Source organism: Gavialis gangeticus, unplaced genomic scaffold (genome assembly GCF_001723915.1).
Source record: "Gavialis gangeticus isolate Ggan-Ray unplaced genomic scaffold, GavGan_comp1, whole genome shotgun sequence".
NCBI classification, from domain to species: Eukaryota; Metazoa; Chordata; order Crocodylia; family Gavialidae; genus Gavialis; species Gavialis gangeticus.
In genome coordinates this window covers 78,018,531-78,039,228 of record NW_017729031.1, presented here as the reverse complement: position 1 = coordinate 78,039,228, position 20,698 = coordinate 78,018,531, and the positions used below count along the sequence as shown (strand labels likewise).

At 40.5% G+C, this 20,698-nt stretch overlaps 1 protein-coding gene across 1 annotated transcript in view; it reads left to right on the top strand.

The window, feature by feature from the left end:
• The window catches only part of DNAH7 (dynein axonemal heavy chain 7), a 257,096-nt gene that overhangs the window by 83,789 nt on the left and 152,609 nt on the right, over positions 1–20,698 (top strand). Inside the window, exons 21-29 of the mRNA XM_019522878.1 lie at positions 749–889; positions 5,052–5,264; positions 7,802–7,911; positions 10,355–10,523; positions 10,941–11,043; positions 11,145–11,272; positions 15,986–16,198; positions 17,468–17,566; positions 19,216–19,464. Of these exons, the coding sequence (XP_019378423.1) occupies positions 749–889; positions 5,052–5,264; positions 7,802–7,911; positions 10,355–10,523; positions 10,941–11,043; positions 11,145–11,272; positions 15,986–16,198; positions 17,468–17,566; positions 19,216–19,464 (1,425 nt within the window). The remainder of the gene's footprint in view (positions 1–748; positions 890–5,051; positions 5,265–7,801; positions 7,912–10,354; positions 10,524–10,940; positions 11,044–11,144; positions 11,273–15,985; positions 16,199–17,467; positions 17,567–19,215; positions 19,465–20,698) is intronic.

Genomic DNA, 20,698 nt, shown 5'->3' with positions numbered 1-20,698 from the left:
ATTGTACTCGGGCTTGGTGAGGCTGCAGCTAGAGTACTGCATCCAGTTTTGGGCTTCACAATTCAAAAAGGACATGGAGAAGCTTGAGAAGGTCCAGAGGAGAGCCACACACATGATCAGAGGTCAGGAAAACAGACCCTATGATGAGAGGCTGAGAGCTATGGGACTCTTCAGCCTGGAAAAGCACAGGTTCAGGGTGATCTTGTGGCTGCCTATAAGTTTATAAGGGGTGACCACCAGTATCTGGGGGTATGTTTGTTCACCGGAGCTCCCCAAGGGATGACAAGGTCGAACGGTCACAAACTCCTCCTTTTCAGACCTTTTCAGGCTGGACATAAAGAAGAACTTTACTGTCCGAGCCCCCAAGATTTAGAATAGATTGCTGCTGGAGGTGGTTCAAGCACCTACTTTGAATGCCTTCAAGAGACATTTGGATGTTTATCTTGCTGGGATCCTATGACCCCTGCTGACTTCCTGCCTCTGGGGTAGGGATCTGGACTCAAAGATCTTCCAAGGTCCCTTCCAGCCCTAATGTCTATGAAATCTATAAATCCATCTCTTGGGAGTTCCACCATTTGGGGCTGAAATACTTAGGAATGTTCTTGTAAGATGTCAATATTGTGTAACTGAATTAGGACCTAAATCCTGACCCTCATTTGTCTGTTGATTTCAGTACTACAGCTTAGCCTGAACAATGTCTATTTGGCCTACATTTAGGCATTGTACCTTTTTTTCCTTACTTAACTAGGTGATTGGGGATGCAATTGAAGCTTATCCAAAAACTCAGCGTATTAACTGGGTAAGGGAGTGGCCTGGACAGACAGTTCTTTGTGTATCCCAAGCTTTCTGGACATCAGAGGTACAAACATCCATTAGAAAAGGTCAAAAGGTAAATATAATTTTGTATATACACTGTATAAACAAATGCAATTCTGAACTTTTGTACAGATATCTGTTTAGAATATAATTGCTACACTTTAAAGGTGTAACTGAACACTAAGTTTTGATTAATATAAAGGGAAATATTTCTTCTTTGTTTTAGGTAAAGATTCATTATTATAAATTTTGTCCAAGTGCATCCTCTGGCACAACTGTGTATGTATCTTAGAATTTTTTTTCTAGGTTCTCAGGTGGTCCCAATTGGCATTGGTCCTCTATTTTTCTTGGATTTAAAATACCTATGAATGTGACAGTTACAAGATAAGTGAGGGCAACCACAAGGTCACAACCAGATGAGTGATAGGTGTTTGCCTGATCTGATGGTCAGCTTTAAGTCTTTATGTGCAGGGGGCAACTTCATCCTAATGTGCAGTGTGCCCAAAGAGTGAAATTTCAATGTCTTCTTGATCAATACTTCAATATCCTCATTTGTGAAGGTGTGGGGAGCTGTGGGTGTGTGTGTGGCGGTTGTAGCCCGGGAAGTGGGGTCCCTTCATGCCCTGGCAGGATGTGGGGTACTGTGGGTCAAGAGTGAGGGGCAGTAGCAAGGCTGGGAGGGCTGTGGCTTGGGAGTGAGGGGCAGACACACATACACACACACCATTCCACAGGTAAGTCTGTGGAGGGAAGGGGCAGGGGGAGAGGAAAGTGGGGCAAATTGAGGCCCCACAGTGAGGGAGGGAATGGGGCAGGCACTCGTGTGAATAGGACCCTGGGGCTGGGGCAGGTCATGGGATGGAGCCATGGGTGGTTTGTCCAGGGGCATGGCTCTCTGCCACTGCCCGCACCTGTGGGGAGGCATGGGGGACACATGCCCCCCAGATTTGTGGGCAGAGCAGAGGTGAGTTGCCTGTTGCGGGCTGGGGCTCTGCCTCCTGCTGCCTTTGCCCTGGGAGCCATGAGCTGGCCGTGCCACATGTCCCCTACCCACCCGGCCATGGGAGGCAGAACATGGCATTACATAGCTCCCAGAGCAAAAGCAGCGGGATGCACAGCACTAACCCACAGCAGGCAGCCCATTTCCACCTGATGCACAAGTCCAGGGAGGCACATGCCCCCCATGCCTTCCCTGGGGCTGTGTGCAGTAGCCAACCCCCCCCCACATTCATCAACAAGTCACCCACAGCTCTGTTCCATAACCTGCCCCAGCCCGGGGTCCCATTCACTCCAGGCCTTGCCCCTGCCCCACTCCATCCATCACCGTGGGGGCCTTGATCTGCTCCCCCACTTCTTCCCTCCCCCACACCCTCCAAAGACTTACCTGCAGGGTGCTGCTCTACATGCAGCTGGGCTACTTTCCTGGCTGTATGCAGGCTGCGGCTGCTCCTGTGCATCTCTGTCTGTGCACGCCCCCCTCACTGCTGCAACCGCCTGGAGCCCGTGCCCAGGCTGCCCTGCAGCTCCTCTGCACTGCCACTGCTGCCCCACTGGGCAGCCTGGAGGTGGCGGTGATGTCAGTGGAGCAAAGCCTGGGTGTGGGCTTCCAAGCCACATGTACAATTAATGCATTAACAAATTAACAAAAGAACCAATTAACACATTAATCTGTGTTTAACGTGTTAATCATGATTAATTGACAGCTCTACTGGCAATCTGTGTGAAATGCCAGTCTGAGTCTTTCTACATGTTCAGGATCAGTGTAGTAGCCCAGGTAAGACATAGGTTTGGTAGATGTTGGCTTTCATGCTAAGTGCAGCACAAGTTGTCTCTATAACCTCTACCGTGAATCTATTACATATGACTTCAGAGCAATCCTTTGTACAACATCTAGCAGAAATCTGCCCTGAAGATGGACCCAAAATAATAAAGTGTTCATTTAACTCAGTGGAATGAGTAATAATTTGTAGATCTGCATGACTTGTCCAGCTACTAAATTCTGAACTTTGGTCTTAGTCCAGGGGTAAAAGAGACCAAGTGAGGCAGTGTTTGTTATTTTAAAAAAAAAACAGACTAAAAAAATCCTGCCTTCTCTGAGTGCTTGGACATATATATATATCCTACTCCCATTGTACATGCGTCCTATTCTCTTGATATCAAAGTCTTTTGGGAAAGTGATATAAATGTCCTCATAAAGCTGTCCAATTTCTGTTTGCTGCCTAGTACTAAATCCATTTTGTACTAGCCAGAGTCCTGTGTGACTACAAGCTGCGTGTGAGAGTAGGGCAACTCTGCCAAAATGCCATACAGGATCAGCTACTGAAGTCCATGTTGATTTTGGTTGGCACAGTACCTGTGAACTACACCATCCCAGGCTGTGACAATCAGCTGCATCTGGACATCGTTGTATCAGAGGAGGGCAGTAAAAAGATCCTGATGGTTGATGTGACCATCCTATTTAACACCTGACAGCAGGCTTTTGCTGAAGTCTGGGAGTGAAAGCTGTCCAAATACAGGCCACTGAATGACACCCTGAGGGAGAAGAGGTACAACACAACAGTGCAGGCACTGATCATTAGGGTACTTGGAGCATGGGACCCAAGCAACAAGTGTCCCACCCCACTACTACTCAAAGCTGATGAGTTGCCTTATGTTACCTGTTACTAGTTGGTGGTCAAGGGACATCCATGTTGAACACATTAGGGGGCATCACCAGCATGAATACAAGATGAAAACAGCCAGCTGAGATTGCACAGCCTCTCTCAGTACCAGTGCTTAACCACCTTCACAACTAGAGAATTATCTTCTTAATCTCCAACCCATTATGTTTTCCCCTCTTCCTTGAGACCTCAAAAGTAATTGATCACCATCATGTTTATAACAACCCTGTTCTTATTTAAAATTATTATCATAGTCTCCTTTAGTCTTCTCTTCTCCAGACTGAAAGATCTCAGTTCTTCAAACCTTTTTAACATTTTCTTGACCTGAAAAAAAATGTTCCATCTACAAGTGTAATTTTTTTCTATATGCATTCTCTATTGAGGTCCTTATTAATTGTAACAGCTAATTGAATAAAATGTCTAAGCAACAGAAAAGAATAACGCCAAAAGAGTGTAAAACAAAACATCTTGATTTATTTTGCAGTAAGAGCTGTTGTTTTGTGAGAACTTCAAATAAGGATAGCAAAATACCAGGCTCTGCTGGTCTGCTATGATTTTATGAACAAGATATGGCTTTTCTGGACAAACTGTATATAATTGAAAAGAGTTTTCTTCATTAATTTCAGGACAGTTAGTCATCTTTCGAGCAGCACTTGAGAAGGCCAGTGTCATCTGAACTTTAAGAGGTTTAAGGTGTATGTAGAGCCCCAGCTGATACTGATGTTGAATGTCCAGAATATTTGTACACCAAGAGTGGAATCTGGGTGCTATATGTTAGAACTCCAGTTACTGTATACACAAACATCTTTCATTTCCTACAGAGCACTCCTTAGCAGCCTATCCTGAATAAATGTGACTTTGTTCCCATTTTGGTTACCAGTACAGTTGAACACTTCAGCATATGCAGAATACCTGGGACACTTCCTGAACAAGGGTGCTTTCCTCTGTGTTGGGTTTATTGCTTGCTACGATCTTTTTATCAAAGGAGAAACAAACTCTCCCTGCAGGAGAAACAGTAAAACTGACTAAACACAAAATGCTGCTAATGTATTAAGCTAAAAACAAAAAATCCTGAAAAATTACATAAAAATAATAAGTTAATTACTTCATAATTATAATTATCGTTTTCTTTAAGTTATAGGTATCTTTGTTATTACTTATTTCTATAGAAGCCACAATATTTCAGACACAAACTTGATAATCAGGTTTACAATAATACACTACAGAGAGTATAATTCATATGCATGTATTCAACACTTTTAAGATGCTATTGTTATTTTCATAATCCAAGGGAGAATTATAATAGAAGCTCTGATATTTCTATATCACAAGAAATACATGCATACATACATACATAATAATAATTTTTTTTCTACACATTGTGTGTTAAAAATAAAATGTAGAAGCAACTGACAACCTCAGATGAAATATATCAGTGGAGGTAAGGAAATTTGCATTCTTTGTCAGAATAAACATATTAAATACACAAACATTGAGAATTAATGGTAAAATAAGGTTTTTTGGTAGTTCCTTAGATTAGGCAAGCAACATATTCACTATTTTAAATTCTCTCAGGCACTTGAGGATTACCTGGAACAGAATACTGGACAGATTGAGGACATTGTCAGCTTGGTGCGAGGAAAGCTGTCCAAGCAGAATCGTGTTACTCTTGGAGCACTTGTTGTGCTGGATGTTCATGCTAGGGATGTTCTTGCATCTCTAGTAATCAAGAAAGTCAAAGATGAAAATGACTTTGAATGGTTAAGCCAGCTTAGGTACTACTGGGAGGTAAGTGATGCCTTGAATCCTATTAGAAGGTAATTTCTGTGCACGGCTTTTCAATTTGTGCTTGCTTGCTGTGTCAGGGAATAGTTACTTTAATATGAGAATTTTTGCTGATGATAAAATATATCTAACCAATCATTCTGCAGATTGCAAGGTAAAATGGCCAATAGCCATACATATATGCTTTCTAATTAAAATTGCTTTTTTCATCACTGTGGACTGTCAGTGCACTTGCTGAATCTGCAGAAGGTTTATAGATAAAATTTGTTCAGTCAGAGACTAGTTTGGTTTCCTGATGCTGCTGGATAGGAGAGAAGTTTTTAGCAGCCTCATGCTTTGAGTTAAAGGTTTTTAACTGAAATGTCAGTATTTCTGCTTTATGAGTATACATTATATGTCTTGGTGAAGAGAGCAATATTAGTACTGGGTAGAGATAATATACCACATATTTAAACATTGCATTCATCAAGAGATATCCCATAATGAAGAGCAGCTTGCTACAGTAATTAGAAACATGTTAGGAACACCTGTTGCCAGAAAACTAAAATCACCATGCTAGCATATTGTGAAGAAACTTGTTTGGCTTTTTTGTTTTTTTGTTTTTTTTTCTGAGATTGCCAATTGATCTTTGCATACCTAAGCATGATCTCTTTGGGCACACTAAGATTTCTAAGTCTTCTTTTGCAAGTCTTTGTTGCCCGATTTTGAATTATGTAAATTGGTAAATATCTCAGGATGGATTTATATTATTTGTGCATAAAAATATTACACCCATCAAATGCTAATGAACTTTAGCCAATGTTCACATGTTCATATTGAAAATAGTGTTCTACAACAGTTATTCTCAATTGTTTTCATATTACAGCCAGTTACTTAAGACAGAACTTCCTGTGGCCTCCCCTCCTGCATCCCACATTAATCTGGTGGCAACTATATTGATTCATTTTTATGAATAACTGATGCTAAGCTTAATGATAGAGAGACAACTTGAAATAGTTTGTTTTAATGCAGCAGGTTGCATCTCTATAGTTTGTACTTACGTGAGAGTTTACATTTATATATACTGAATTTCCCCTTATTTCCTCTTCATTCTTACAGATCTAATATCCTCAGGACATATTTTAGTTTTATTTCTATATTTACTTTTCTCCATTTTACAAATTAGATCAGAGCTGAATATACTGCAAATGAGCATCTGACAGACAGAAGAGAAGCTGAGCATAAAGAGGGGCTTGGGGTTTTGACTTTAATTGATTAAAAAACTAGTGAGAATTATTATTGTTGGCACTAGATTTATGACCCAGATACTTTGTTTTGGGCAGACCCAAACCCTTAGACCAACCACAGCTTCTTCATTCAGTAATAGGCAGATTTTATTGATACACAGTGATAGCAGATAAGAATGATGCAGGCAAAACAAAGTAACCCACCCCAGTTCTATATCTACCAGTCCTAGAGCTGTCACAAAGGGAAGGTATGTCTGCCAGTATGCAAGCTACACCCTGAGGTTCTTCCTTGAATGTCAGAGGTCAGCAGCCTGAAGGTCAAGGGCTGAGGTGCATCCACCCCTAGTGGGAAGGGTGAGGCTGGCTGGCAATATGCCCTCTGTCCATGGTGGCCTTCGGCTCCCCTCTTGGGGACCCTTTGGTGCTCTGAAATTCCTCCTTTTGTATTCTTTGGTCTCTCTGATGATTCTTCATCTCTGGGCATTGTTAATTGGTTTCCCTGTGGTCGTCATCCTGTCCATGTTCTGTCCTGTCGGTATTCTTTTGTTCCAGCAAAACCATCACACGCAGACTTCTTAATTTGGTTATTTACCGGGCCTCATAATTTGGTCTGTTCACCAAAGCCAGAAATCCCAAGGGTTCTGTAGTTGGGCACTGTGACCTGGCACAGTCCCTTATCCCTGTTAGGGTTCACTGTTCATGTTATGGAACAGTGTGGTACATGTCTCCAATTTCCCAGCGTGTGTGTCTGCTTGCTTCAGACACAGTAGGAAAGTAGGAAACTTTGTCACAAACAGGCTTTTAGAAACCAATTAACTCTTGCTGTTCCCCTGGACCATTGTTCTAATGAGTATCTACTTTACCTACAAGCCAATTCCTAAAAGCAAACCTCTAAATGCCATTTTCTAGCCATTAATGATAAATCAAAACAACTGCAAGATTCCTCACTGCTTGGAAACTAACAGATACAACACCACTGTAACAAAACAGCTCTGTATAGACTTACGAGAAGAATTGACTTATCATATATTAGTTATTATTAATTAGTATTATGCTAGTTTTTAGAGACCCAAGTCAGAATTATGTCTGAATTATACTAGAAGCTATATGGACATATACAAGATTATTACAGTCCTGAAGAGTTTTTGTCTAGAGGACCAAGAGATGAAAGATTACTTATCTCATTAATACACTGTAAGCTATGCAGTTTGCAATACACTTGTTTCTAATAGCAGCAAATCTAGCTGCAAATTTAAGGGATTGTCTTTATTTTATTTTGCTTTAATCTATAAATTTTAAATATTATTTTCATAGGAAGGGCATCTACAAACAAAGATGATCAACGCTGGTTTGAAATATGGATACGAGTATCTCGGCAATACTCCTAGGTTGGTTATTACTCCACTTACAGACAGATGCTACAGGTAAAAACATAAATAAGTACCTATGTTATGGGCATGGAATTTATCCAATAGAACTAACTGAAATGGGACTTCAAAATAGGTGTCTGCCAAAAAAGAATGGCAATTCTGTTTTACTGCTAATTTTTATTGTTCTCATCATCATAATTTGGTGGTGGGCAAAATATGGCCTGCAGGCTGGATTTGATCCACCAGGCCATTCTGTCTGGCTCACGGGGCCCCTAAAAAAATTAGTAAATTAATATTTATTTTCTCCTGGCTGTCTGTCAAAGCTGACAGGAGCCAGGGGCAGTAGGACCCAAGGGGAGCCCTCAGCAGGACTGAGCAGCCCAGCACTGCCCCTCCCCCAGCCATTTCACTCTGTTCTTCCCCCCACACTGCTCTGGCACCACATAGCTCCCAGTTGCATCGCTGGACTGGGGAGCATGGGGCCATGCCAGTACGTGTGTATGTGTGTGTGCATGCATGTGCACGGAGGCAGGGGCAGTGTGTGTGTGTGTGTGTGTGTGTGTGTGTGTGTGTGTGCGCGCGCGCATGCAGGGGCAGTGTATGTGTGTATGTAGGGAGGGGCAGTCTGTGTGTGTGTAGGCTGAGGCAGAGTGTGTGTGAGTGCAGGCAGGGGCAGAGAGTGTGTGTGTGTGCAGCAAGGGAAGAGTGTGTGTGTGTTCATAGGGTGAATCCCACACGCACACCCCAGCCACCCTCCCCCAACACACAGCCCCCACAAATGCCATACCCACCCTCTCCCACATACCCACAGCCCCCCATAAACCTGTACACACACCCCACAACATACAAGAGTAAGAATTCATTTTAAGCTATTGTATTACCTCTGTGTACACTACACAAACACATGTAAATCAGGACAAAAATATTTTTTGAAATCAAATTAATGAATGTTATAGAGGTTTGCCTTTTAGAATATAATTTGGTATTTTTCTGGTTCTGAGATGGGAAAACCCTTTGCTGAAAGGAGTACTTCCAGGGGAAGGGGAGGGACTGCAGCTGGCAAAGGTCAGGGGTTAGGGGGTGGGACTTCCAGGCACAAGATGGTGACTGGGAGCAGGGCACCTGTCAATGGGTGGGGCTACCCATACAGCCCTCGACAAAATAATTGCCTGGTTCTGTCATAATTGCATTATGGTTCATTGATTTAAATTAGGTACATGTTAGTATTCGTATTTAAATTTGTGATAAAACAGATTTTTGAGACAGTAACATTATTTTTAGTACGGGGTAGGAAATGTAACCATAACAATGAACCTATCTACTTCATAAACAAAATCATGCACTCATTTTTTTAAGTGTGATATAGGTGATTATATAAATGCAAAAAGAACAGTGATTTTTTGTGTGGATTCCATCTGAGTCTGAAGTTCTACAAGTGTGAGAAATCTTTTAGAATTTTAAACTAAACAAATTTTACATTAAATAAATAATAGAGTAATCCAATGGTGTCAGTTTCACTGAACCATTTTTAAGTCTGTACATACATTTTATGCTAAGAGGTAAGATATGGATAATGACTAGTATGTTAAGAAACATTCTGGACTTTTTATCCAGGACTGCAGGGCTGTAGTTTCCAACTACTGATAGTTAATATAGAATATTTGAGGAGGAAATATAGTGGATTTGCTGGATTTCTTTCTTTTTTAACTGAATGGAATTTGAATATTTAATTTCTTTGAAGCAAACGTGAACGTCAGTTTTTAAAAAATTTTCGGGCCCCCTCTACACGTTACAGGTGCAGTTACCTTGAAATCAGCTACATGTGCAAAGTAGTTATAATGCCATAAAAATTTCCATCCAGCAATAATGTTAGATCTTGAAACTGTATACAAACTTTATATCTGACTGCTATCAAGCTTTAATTTGCATATGGAGCAGGGTCTCCCCTGAGGCTGGTAGCCCTGTCAGCTGCTGAGGCTTTCAGCCTCAGGGTTGTACAAAGCTCACCCAGGACTTGGAGTCCCACAACTCTGGGGACTCTCATCCCAGCTGCTGCCAACTCTGGGTCCTGGCATCATGGGGACACGGAGTTCTGTAGCTGCAGAAGCTGGGTGCTAGGACCCAGCTTGGTCCTAGCAGCTGGTGGGGTCTGGCTGCCCCAGGGGTGCGTGAAACCCCTGGGGCTGGGGGATTGCAGCTGTTGTGATCCCTCAGCCCCAGCCCCAGGTTTGCATGGAGTACCCCTGTGGCTGGGAGCCCCTCATCTAAGGGGGCTCCCAGGTGTGGGAGCTCTGGCAATAAGGTGTGATGGGATCTTATCCATGATCCCACAGTCATGCCTCCTGCCATGCACGTGTAAATCTCATCATGCCTTTACCTGCATGTGTAGAGGGGCCTCCAATAAATGTTGGGATAAGTGCAAATATGGCATGTGTTACCAGCGATAGAATGGAAAATGACCCATTCTTACCAATATTTTTCTTTTCAAAAATTTCAGAACCCTTTTTGGAGCACTCCGTCTTCACCTGGGAGGTGCCCCTGAAGGTCCTGCTGGAACAGGGAAAACTGAAACTACAAAAGACTTAGCCAAAGCTGTAGCTAAGCAATGTGTGGTTTTCAATTGTTCTGATGGATTGGATTACCTTGCGTTAGGAAAATTTTTTAAGGTTTGGATACATCTTGAGAGCCAGATTCCCAATTACTTTTAGATCCCTTATGCCATTCTGACATTGTGAAATAGTTGGTCCTTTGGTGTTGGAACTTACTTCTTTGTCCCAAATAGAATGTAAAACATGCAAAATCTGTATATTTGATGAGGCTTTTGGAGACAGGGCAAAGGGAATCAGGTTTTGGGTGGACTGAATGCATTTGTTGTTCCAATGTATTGACAGACAAATTAGTATTATTTATTGTGTAATTCTGCTAGGATATATTATTGTATGGATTATTAATTTGGTTAATTTCTATAGTTTTTGTGTAGTGTTCTTTTTGCATTAAATCTATTTTTTTCATTAGATAAATGATTCAGTTATTGTGACACTGAAAAGCAATAGTTTGACTGAACAAATTTGCTTTTTTTTTAGGGTTTGTTATCTTGTGGAGCCTGGGCTTGTTTTGATGAATTCAACAGAATTGATTTAGAAGTACTTTCTGTTGTTGCTCAACAAATTCTTACTATCCAAAGAGGTAATTATTATTTTATTTGCATCTTCTGTGCTAAGTATGAAATAAAATTAATAACATTAAAAATAATTTTTCGCTGGACTCTAATTTTCATTTTTCTACAGGTATCAATACAGGCTCTGACTTACTAGTATTTGAAGGAACTGAACTGAAATTAAACCCTACGTGTGCTGTTTTCATTACCATGAATCCAGGCTATGCTGGGCGTTCAGAGCTTCCAGATAATCTTAAGGTATAGTGGACAGTAGTTCATGATAATTATTATGCTTGAACTTTTATTAATTTTTTAAAGTTAATAAACACAGTGAAAGGAGAAACAATATTTTTGTCAAATAAATAAATAATACTATTTAGTACCACTCAACCCAATACACCAAACTCACCAAAAAATTGTATTTTCCCATCAGGGAGCACCTCTACACATGCACTTTAATGTGCAGTAGACGATTTTACTGTACATTAAGGCGTCATGGAAAAACCCATGGCATTATGCTAATGCACAGTAAAATAGTCTACTGCACATTAAGCATCACTAAAAAAGTGTGCAAATGTGCATGGATTTAGTATCTCAAATTGCTGCTGTCCTGTGCACATGTGTAGATGCTGCGCCTGGGAGTAGTTTTCTCTAACTCACATTTCTCTGGAGTTTATTGCTTCAAATTAATTGAACATGTAGACTTACCAAGTAAGTACAAATTCTCTAATGTGAATTGGTTTCTTGAATAATGATGTAGGAGTCCTTCATCAGAATTACTGAAAAAGAAATTACTGGTTGTTCTGCTTGATCTAGCAGTCCATATTTCTAGAAAGTAAGGAAGAGCATTTTAAAGTACATGAGCCCTGAAAAAGATTTCTAAATTATGGGTTTAATACGGTCATGAGTCCCAGTATATTCTGAGGTGTTTATCAGATGTTATACATGTTTTCTCAGCTTTGTTTTACTGATATGGGGAGTGTAGTCTCATTGAAAAGCCAATATTATGTTATATTAATTTAAGTCACTTTTATCACCATATGGATTATGTTATGCTGTCTGTGGGCATGTCCACACATGCATTAATGTGCTTTAGCTAATGCATATTAAATTTAGTACCTCCATTGTGAGGTACTAAGAAAATGTACATTAGCATATCTTAATGTGCATTAACTAAAGAGCATAGTTTTTAAGTGACACTTAATGCACATTAGCTTATTTTAATGTGCTGTCACCATGCTGGGCGATGAGGCTCCTGGGGGTCTGGGGAGCAGGGGACTTCCCCCCTGACAAACCCTGATGGGCAGGGGAGTGAGACCCAGACAGAGCTGAGGTTTGGCTTACTGGGCTTCCAGCATGCTGATCCCAAGAGGCGGAGGTGCATGCTGTGTTCCCATGGCGTTTTAAGAGCATGCTGTCTCTGCGTATGGGGAGGCGCATGCTGGATGACATAAAAAAATGTGCCCTGGGCCCCAGCATGGCCTGGAGAGTGGCGCAGGAGCAACAGCAGCAGGGGCTGCAAGAAACTTCCCTGCACACCAGACAGGACACAGCGAGGATGCTGGGGAACTGGCCGGGAACCAGACTGGGGGAGATCCAGAGGGATCTCTACCCCCAAAGATAGACAGTGGTGGGTGAGAAGTCAACTGGTGGGATCTGCCCCACCAGTGAACCCAGAGAGTGGGCATCAGATGTGTGAGTCCAAACCTCCACGAGGTGGTAATGCTTGAGGTGCCCGGGGAGTTTTTGATTTCTAGTTTCCTTTCTAAGTTCCTTTTCCTTTTGGAAATGAGGCCTGACCCAGGAGGATCCTGGCACAGCCCATGAAGGCCCAGTGGGAGGAGCCAGGGGGCCCCAAACATACCTAAGGGGGACGGCCCAAGCAGGGAAGAATGACCGGCTATCCTGACCCTGGGGAACAGGTTGCGAGTGAGATGCCTGAGGGTGGAACCCTGGCATTGCAGATAATGAAGATGAGTACGGAGGAGAGTTGACCCACATTCAGAAGGGGGCACTGAAGTAGTTTTGTTTTGTGTGGCAGCTGAGTGTATTTTTGCTGCGACTTGAGTTTTGGCTGGCAAGTGGACGGGGTGTAGGTGAGGCAGAGTCTGAAGTCACTTGCTATAGCACTGAGCTGGCCTGGAGGTGGAAGAACACCCCCATCTCTGAAGGAACCTCCTATTCCATCAACATTTATTTGACAAACGAGACGTGGCAGGCGAGTGGAAGGGCGTGGAACATCCCCATGTCAAGAGGCTGCAAGTGACCGGTGGCTTGAGAACAGAGGGCCTAAAGGGCGACAAACATCATGGGCATTGTAATATTTAAGCCTGTGACCCTGCCACCAACCCTTTCCCCAGGGCATGTGCATTACCTAAATAGCATGTTTTTTTAGTGACACTTTAATGTGCACTAAAATAGGTTAATGCATATTAAAGAACACATGTAGATGTACCCACATTGCATCTTTATGATTTTTTTACATGGCTTTGTCAAAGAAACTGAGGAATGTATACTTAAGGAAAAGGGACTACATGCAACTGCTAAGTATTTCTTGCCACTGTGTTACTAGAGCAAGAACAATTGCCAGTTTCAAATGCAGGCAGAAGGGACTGTTGTTGGGATAGATACCCAAGTTGTTATCTTCCTGTAATGGAAAAATCAACCCCACAATACTGAAGGCATCTCAGAAAAAAGCGCCATTATCTGGATGAATTCCAGATTCCCTAGAAAAGAAAGAAATTTCTAGAGGATCCTGAGACTCATCACCATTTGTTTGGGACAATGCTGATTGGAGGGGAAGGGAGGACATGAAGTGGCTTGGAGGTATATAGGGGCTATCTATGAGATAATCATGGTCTTTAAATTATCCAAGGCTTTGGGGGAGGCCAAGTCCCTAGTGGTCAGGGCTGGCAGGATCAGAAGGAAGGCTGATTTTGGAAATATATGCAAGATTCTAAGGCCATATATGTGCAACCGTATGGTATGTGGTGTCACAGATGCATCTGCCATACCATACATACATTCAATTGTTCTCCACGCTGCAAGGGAGCAGTGCAAGGTGTGTGTGTGGTGGGGGAGGGAGTACCTGGGGTGGGGGCAGCATGCGCCTCTTGAAACCGGAGCCTGGCCAGCCAGAGCCATACTCCAGCCACCAGCCAGGCTGTGCAAAGCAGGATCACCTCTGTTGCAGCCCTGGGAGGCCCCCAGGACCCCAGGTAAGGCTGCTGGGGCCAGCCCAATGCTGGCCCCAGCCTCCCCTACCCCATCCAGGGTAACCTGCTGCATGCAAGATGGTACATGGCACAGGTGTTCCCCAGGGACAAGGTATCCTGCTGCTAGTTGTCCCCAGGAACCAAACGTCCAAGCATGTGTGGAGACAGCCTAAGGGTTTCTAGATTGTAGCGAGATGAAAGGATAAGAAACTTTACTGGTCTCTTTGTGTTGCCTTCAAACTATATGGCCAATTTTTCTTGTATAATTTTTTTTCCCTATACGATAAATATTTACATTGTTTTGTATCATTGATTGCATGGAGTAAAGTGTGACCTCAGCATGATTGATATTCCAGGCTAGTCAAAAATGTAGAAAAAGGAACCTAAAATTCTTCCCCAATCACAAAGGAAGGTACCAAGATCCTAGAGATTCTCATGCTGCAGTGGTGAGGTCCACTATAAGGGCAGTTGAGCTGAGGCTTGAAGAGATAAGGAGTTATTCCAGAGCAAACCTTGGTATGTTCCTTGGGACAAATGGCAGGACAGTGGGGAGAACCTTGGGGTTTGTGACCTTTTGTTGTTGGTGACTTTATGCTGAAAGATGACTTGTCTACAAGGTATTCAGTGTAAGAGATTTGTAAAACAGTTTTTATCTTGCTTTAATATCACATCAGAAAAAAGATCAGAAAAAAATTGCACTGTTTAATGATTTTCAAAAGAGCTTGATTCCTAAATATAAATCTTTTTTCTCTGGAGACATGCATATCTGCCATGTGGGAATATCTGTAAGTGTGACTTTCTACCCTCAATGAAGTCAATAGCAGTTATAACATTGACTTCATTTGAACCAGTATTTTTCCCTTAGACTTCCTAAGTAAGAAGATATCATTCTTAAAGTAAGATAGAACCTAATTTATTCACTTTCTTCCTACTTGTGGTTTTACAAACAAGGTCACTGTAACAGGATGTCAGATTCTAAGAGTTTTATGGGAGTATAGGATTCCACTGCAGAGGTCCTCTAAACTCAGATGTTAGCCACCAGAGTCGACACAAGAGCTGTTGAAATGTCTCTTTGAAGCTGGGACAGAGTATGTTCTGCAGAGAAAAAGGCAAATCTAGGAGGAAAGCTACATTTAAGCTTATATGGATTTAGTGATACGTTTGAGTTAATGATAAAGAATACATTTTGATTTTACAGTGTTTGTAGATGTGTTTCAAAGCAGTGTGAGTAGTGGTAGATTCAGATGAAAAAAAATCACTGTCTAAAGGGGGTAAGTGGAAGGTGTCCATAAATGGATACTAGCACAGGAAAAAGCAGCAATAGGCTTGGTTTCATCAATAGACCTTAATGCTATTTAGGAAGGAGCAGCAGTAATACAGCAAGCTTAGACTTAGCTTAGTAATATAGCAAGCTTGGAAAAAAAAAAACCAGCACCAAAATGTTGGCAATAGCTTTTACAGAGCATATCAGCTACTTGCACCAGAACTTCAGTAATTCCCTTGAAAGACTTGTTGTGTTTTGTGTGTTGTTGTAGATGTTATTAATAAAGAAAACATTAATTTTTGTGCTCTATCCTCAGGTATCCCTTAATATTTATGGAGAACAATAAAATGTACAACATACTAACTTAGTGAAGTTTAATTGGATGCCACTGCAATAAGGAAATAATAAAACACTGTAACATTTTTTGTAATTTTGAATAAATTATGCAAAATAGGAATGTGGCTGATGTGATTTTTTATATTTATTTAACAGGCTCTCTTTAGGACAGTAGCTATGATGGTTCCTGATTATGCCATGATTGCAGAAATTGTCCTGTATTCTTGTGGATTTGTTACTGCTCGACCTCTGTCTGTGAAAATTGTAGCTACATATCGTCTGTGTTCAGAGCAGTTGTCTTCCCAACATCATTATGATTATGGTATGAGAGCAGTGAAGTCAGTGCTTACAGCGGCTGGTAACTTAAAGGTAAAAGATTTTTGCCTTTGTTTTGGAATCTAGTATCTTAATCAGAAAACTTTGTTTCATGTTTATAGCAGAACAATTTGGTCACACTTTTCTATACGTTTTCAAGTGGACCTTTGTGATTTATATCCCTATAAACACTATTAATTTGAATCATACAAATAGCTAAAACTTTGTGCAGCCATGAAAATATAGGGAAGAATATTATAGGATTCAAATTTAGAAATCACAAAGCATTCCTGGAACTAATCAATTTGTGATGTGCACATATAGGAATCACACATGGACTGAAAGGAAAAAATATTTCTGTACAACTAAAATCAGGTTATATCTGTGTCTGTGGTATGTGCTAGCTCTGCAAATTTGATAGAATTTTGGTACCACACTATAAGCGATCATCATAGCCACAGGAGAACACCTAGCTCAGTCCAATTTCTCCTGACCCCTCTCCCTCCAGACTTGGTGAGTCAAGGGGAGTGAGACATATTTTATTTAGTTTTATTCTTTATACGTTCCTATCGGGCCCACCTTGCAATAGTATGGGAACACTTCCAGTAGTGCATTAAACATTGTGAATTATTTCTGTCATATATGACTTTAATCTTTTTCAACCTCTCTGTGGTCAAGGGTGAGACAGATACTTGTATGCACAGTGGGCATGTCTACATGTTCATTAACATGCTTTAGGCAATGCGCATTAAATCTAGTACCTCCATTGTGAAGCACTAGAGAAAGGCATATTAGCCTATTTTAATATGCATTAGCTAAAGAGTATGGTTTTTGTAGTGCTTTCATGCACATTAAAGTAGTTTAATGCACATTAACGTGTACATGTGTACACATGCACCCAGTGTGGTTGTTTTTGTTTCTGTGCAAATGAGGGCTTGGCTTGTACAGTGGAAGAATGGATGCATTTTGCATGAATTATTTGTAAATATGCAAGCTCTCCTACCCCTAACTTCTACCTGTACTGTCTAATATATTTTTATAACCTGAGAGATGGACCTGAAGTACAGTTTTATAAAAATGTCATAGCAAAACTTATCTCTGGGATCCTGAAGTGAAAGGGGGGAGCTGCCAGTCCAGTTTCACATGCATGTGCAATAATATCAGAATGTAAAGACTTTATATAAGTTTATAAATCTACAGCCAGAACATATATTATTCTCAGGGGACCTGAAATCTACAAAGAATATATACAAAATGCACTATGGCACCTGTTTTTATTTTAAAAATATATTAACACTAAATTTATACTATCATAATTTTTAGCTGAAATATCCATCAGAAAATGAAGAAATTTTACTCCTTCGATCCATTATAGATGTAAACCTGCCTAAGTTCTTGTCCCATGATCTACCACTTTTTGAGGTAAGAAGTTAAAATATATTTTGATAATGTAAAACAGCAACTATATATATTTAGTAATGTAGAGCAGGTGCCAGACAAATGGGCTAAGCAGTATTTTAATCTAGCATTTAAACAGAATCAAATGTAGTCTTCACTGCTCCTCATCAAGCATTGAATATAGTTTTCTCTAGGAAATGCTGCATCTGATTCTAATAGCTTTTCAAACATAATTTTCCAGCTAAAAATGATAATAATCCATTTATATTGTCCTTTATTTAAAAATTCTCAAGTGCTTTAGAATTATACTTTTGAGGTCAGTAAATACTATTATTCTTATTTTTCAGATCAGGAAAGTGAGATTTTTTAGCTTAAAGACTGTGATGGAGAGTCAGATAGGTTTACTGGCACAGACTGTCTCCTGTCCTGAGTAGACCTTGGTGCAGGAATAAGTTGAGAGAAACAGTATGGCCTGGGATTTACTGTAAACAGTATTATATTTAGGAGAGCAAGCTCGAGAGATGGAAGTCAGTTATCTGTTTTTTCCAAGCAAAGAAGCTGTTTACCTTGGAGGGAGTTTAATTTTAGTTCCTGCCCTTGTAAAGAAGGGTGATTATCTTTAATTGGGGAAGACTTCATCTTCTGCCTCACTCCCAAGATTCTGCTGTGGCTCAGAAAAACTGGTGATGCTCACTCTCTGGAACCAGATTTCTTCCACAGCAGAGATATGCGCAAAAATAGCATTTAAAAGGGCAGAACAATATATTTATTGACACCCTAACATTGGTGACTAAAATAGTGTTTTTGAATAAGGTAAAAGGAAAAGAAAAGTCACAATAGGTCCATTTCTCTAATCACTAAAATTGAGTTTCATTGTAAATGGATAGAACAAGAGAATTCTAAGTTCACAATCTGTCATTTATCAGATAATGGGCTTTTTAGGTATGTTATTTGTGGAACACAGCTTTGTGTCCAGAATTGACATTGTTGATCTATCTCAAATAAACTGTAGCCTATTTTACTCTCTGTCTCAAAAATATCTAACATCACTCTTGTTTTGCTACATTATGCAAATCTTATTTTTACATCTATAAAATACTAGAGGTAAAAATGCAAAATCTCTGTTTTTATATTAAAAGTTTTTATTTAAATAACTTCACTTACTATGATGAAGTATTGATAAATGAGAATATAGGCATTTTAACCTTCTAACTAAATGATGCCAACTGGTTTAAGCCTGCTTTGATAAAATCTAATGTTGCCATAGAGTAATATATTATTTCATATACTCGATTCTTCTGTGATGATAGTGTTAAATATATGTTATAGAGAATGCATGAAATGTACAGTTATAAATTACAAGGCAAACTTTACTCAGAAAAAGTATGCTGAGCAACTAAACTAAACACAATGGCACTTCTGAGTTTGTATTCATATCCTCCATGTTCTAAATAGGCCTTATAGATTTTAGTACTTTGTGTTTTTCATTTCAGATAAATATTTTTCTAATTCATTTGTTAACAATGAATAGTTCAATTAACAGCAGCAGAATCCACTCATGATTAGACTATTTGTCTGTACAAGTCACATAATAAAGGGAGTATATACAAAAATTACACCATAAATAGCAATAGAAAAGTGATAAATATACATTGTAATTTATTCTCTGACAGGGCATTACTTCAGATTTGTTTCCTGGTGTGAAATTGCCAAAACCAGATTACAATATTTTACTGGAAGCTATCAAATCAAATTGTGATGCAATGAATCTTCAAATGACAGAAATTTTTGCTATGAAGATCTTACAGATATTTGAAATGATGATTGTTCGTCATGGTTTTATGATAGTTGGAGAGCCATTTGGTGGAAAGACATCTGCCTATAAAGTTTTGGCAGCAGCTTTGGGTGACATTTGTGAGAAGGTAACTAAATATTTTGACAAACATTTTTATCAAAAAAGTTTGCCAAGTACCAAATGCTGTTATATAATATTCAGTACTTGCATAGGAGAGAGTGAATGGAGATGTGAAAAGGAGTCTTCATGAGTTTCCATGTGTAAAATGTCTTTATACGCCTCTTTGGAGTATGTCATAACATCTAAATAGGGACTTCTGGTTAATAACAACTGTTAAACTATAATAACATATTCTTATGTTTAGAGAACTTATTGTTGGGACAGTGGTCCAGGAAAGTATAGTCACATTTTTTTCTGAAGGATATGTTAAACCGTTAGTGTGAGAATATGCTACACAGAAATTTTAAAACCTTGGCTATAACCATTTAAACAAAAAAAGGTTTTTGTTTACTCTAATTATTTCCCCTTATATATCAAACTTATAAGGAAATAATCTTTTTTAGCCTACAAATTCATTATGCTGCCAGGGCAGAAGAACATAAAATACTGATTTTTTTTTAATTCTTGAGGAAGGTTTCCTCCTCAGCTAGTCTCTAGATACACATTTCAAATGATCAGTCACTTCTGTTGAAACACGTATTTCTAAATCAGGGCTGCCCTACTTCTGGACAGTGGGGCCTGCATTCCACATAAGCCACAGACCCCCAGACCACATGTCACATGGGCTACAGTTGCCTGAGGTTTTCCCTGCTATGCATCCAATGCAGCCTTCCTCCTTTCCATGCATGGGTTTTGTTTTTTCTTTGTTTTGTTTTTTTGTGCCATTAGCAACCCAGCTCTTCTCCAGCCTATGTGCATCATGGTTTTACTGTCTGGCTCCAACCCTGCCCTTGACCTGTTCCCAGGAGCAGAGCGAGGAAGCAGAAGCCACAGGACAGAGGGAGAGACTGGAGACTTTTGCTGCCCTAATGAGAAGTAGTGGCAGCTGGATGTGGGCCTGGGGCGCCATTTGAACCCAGGGGTGGGAAATTATTTGGGCTGGAGGACCACTTAGGGAGTTCTGGTGAGTTGTTGCCCTAAGTGGCTCTGCCCCAAGCGTCAGCCCTGGTCCTGCATTGTCAATGCCCCATGATCCCAGCTCTGGGGCCTCCATGGAGACTGGCTCAGAACCCATGCAGGCAGGACATGCTCAGCCAGGCAGCTGGGATGGGGCCATGGACAGGAAGGGACTGACATACAAGAGTAGGATGGGTGGGTGGGGTTTCATAGTTTCATAGTTGGTAGGATCGGAAGGGACCTGA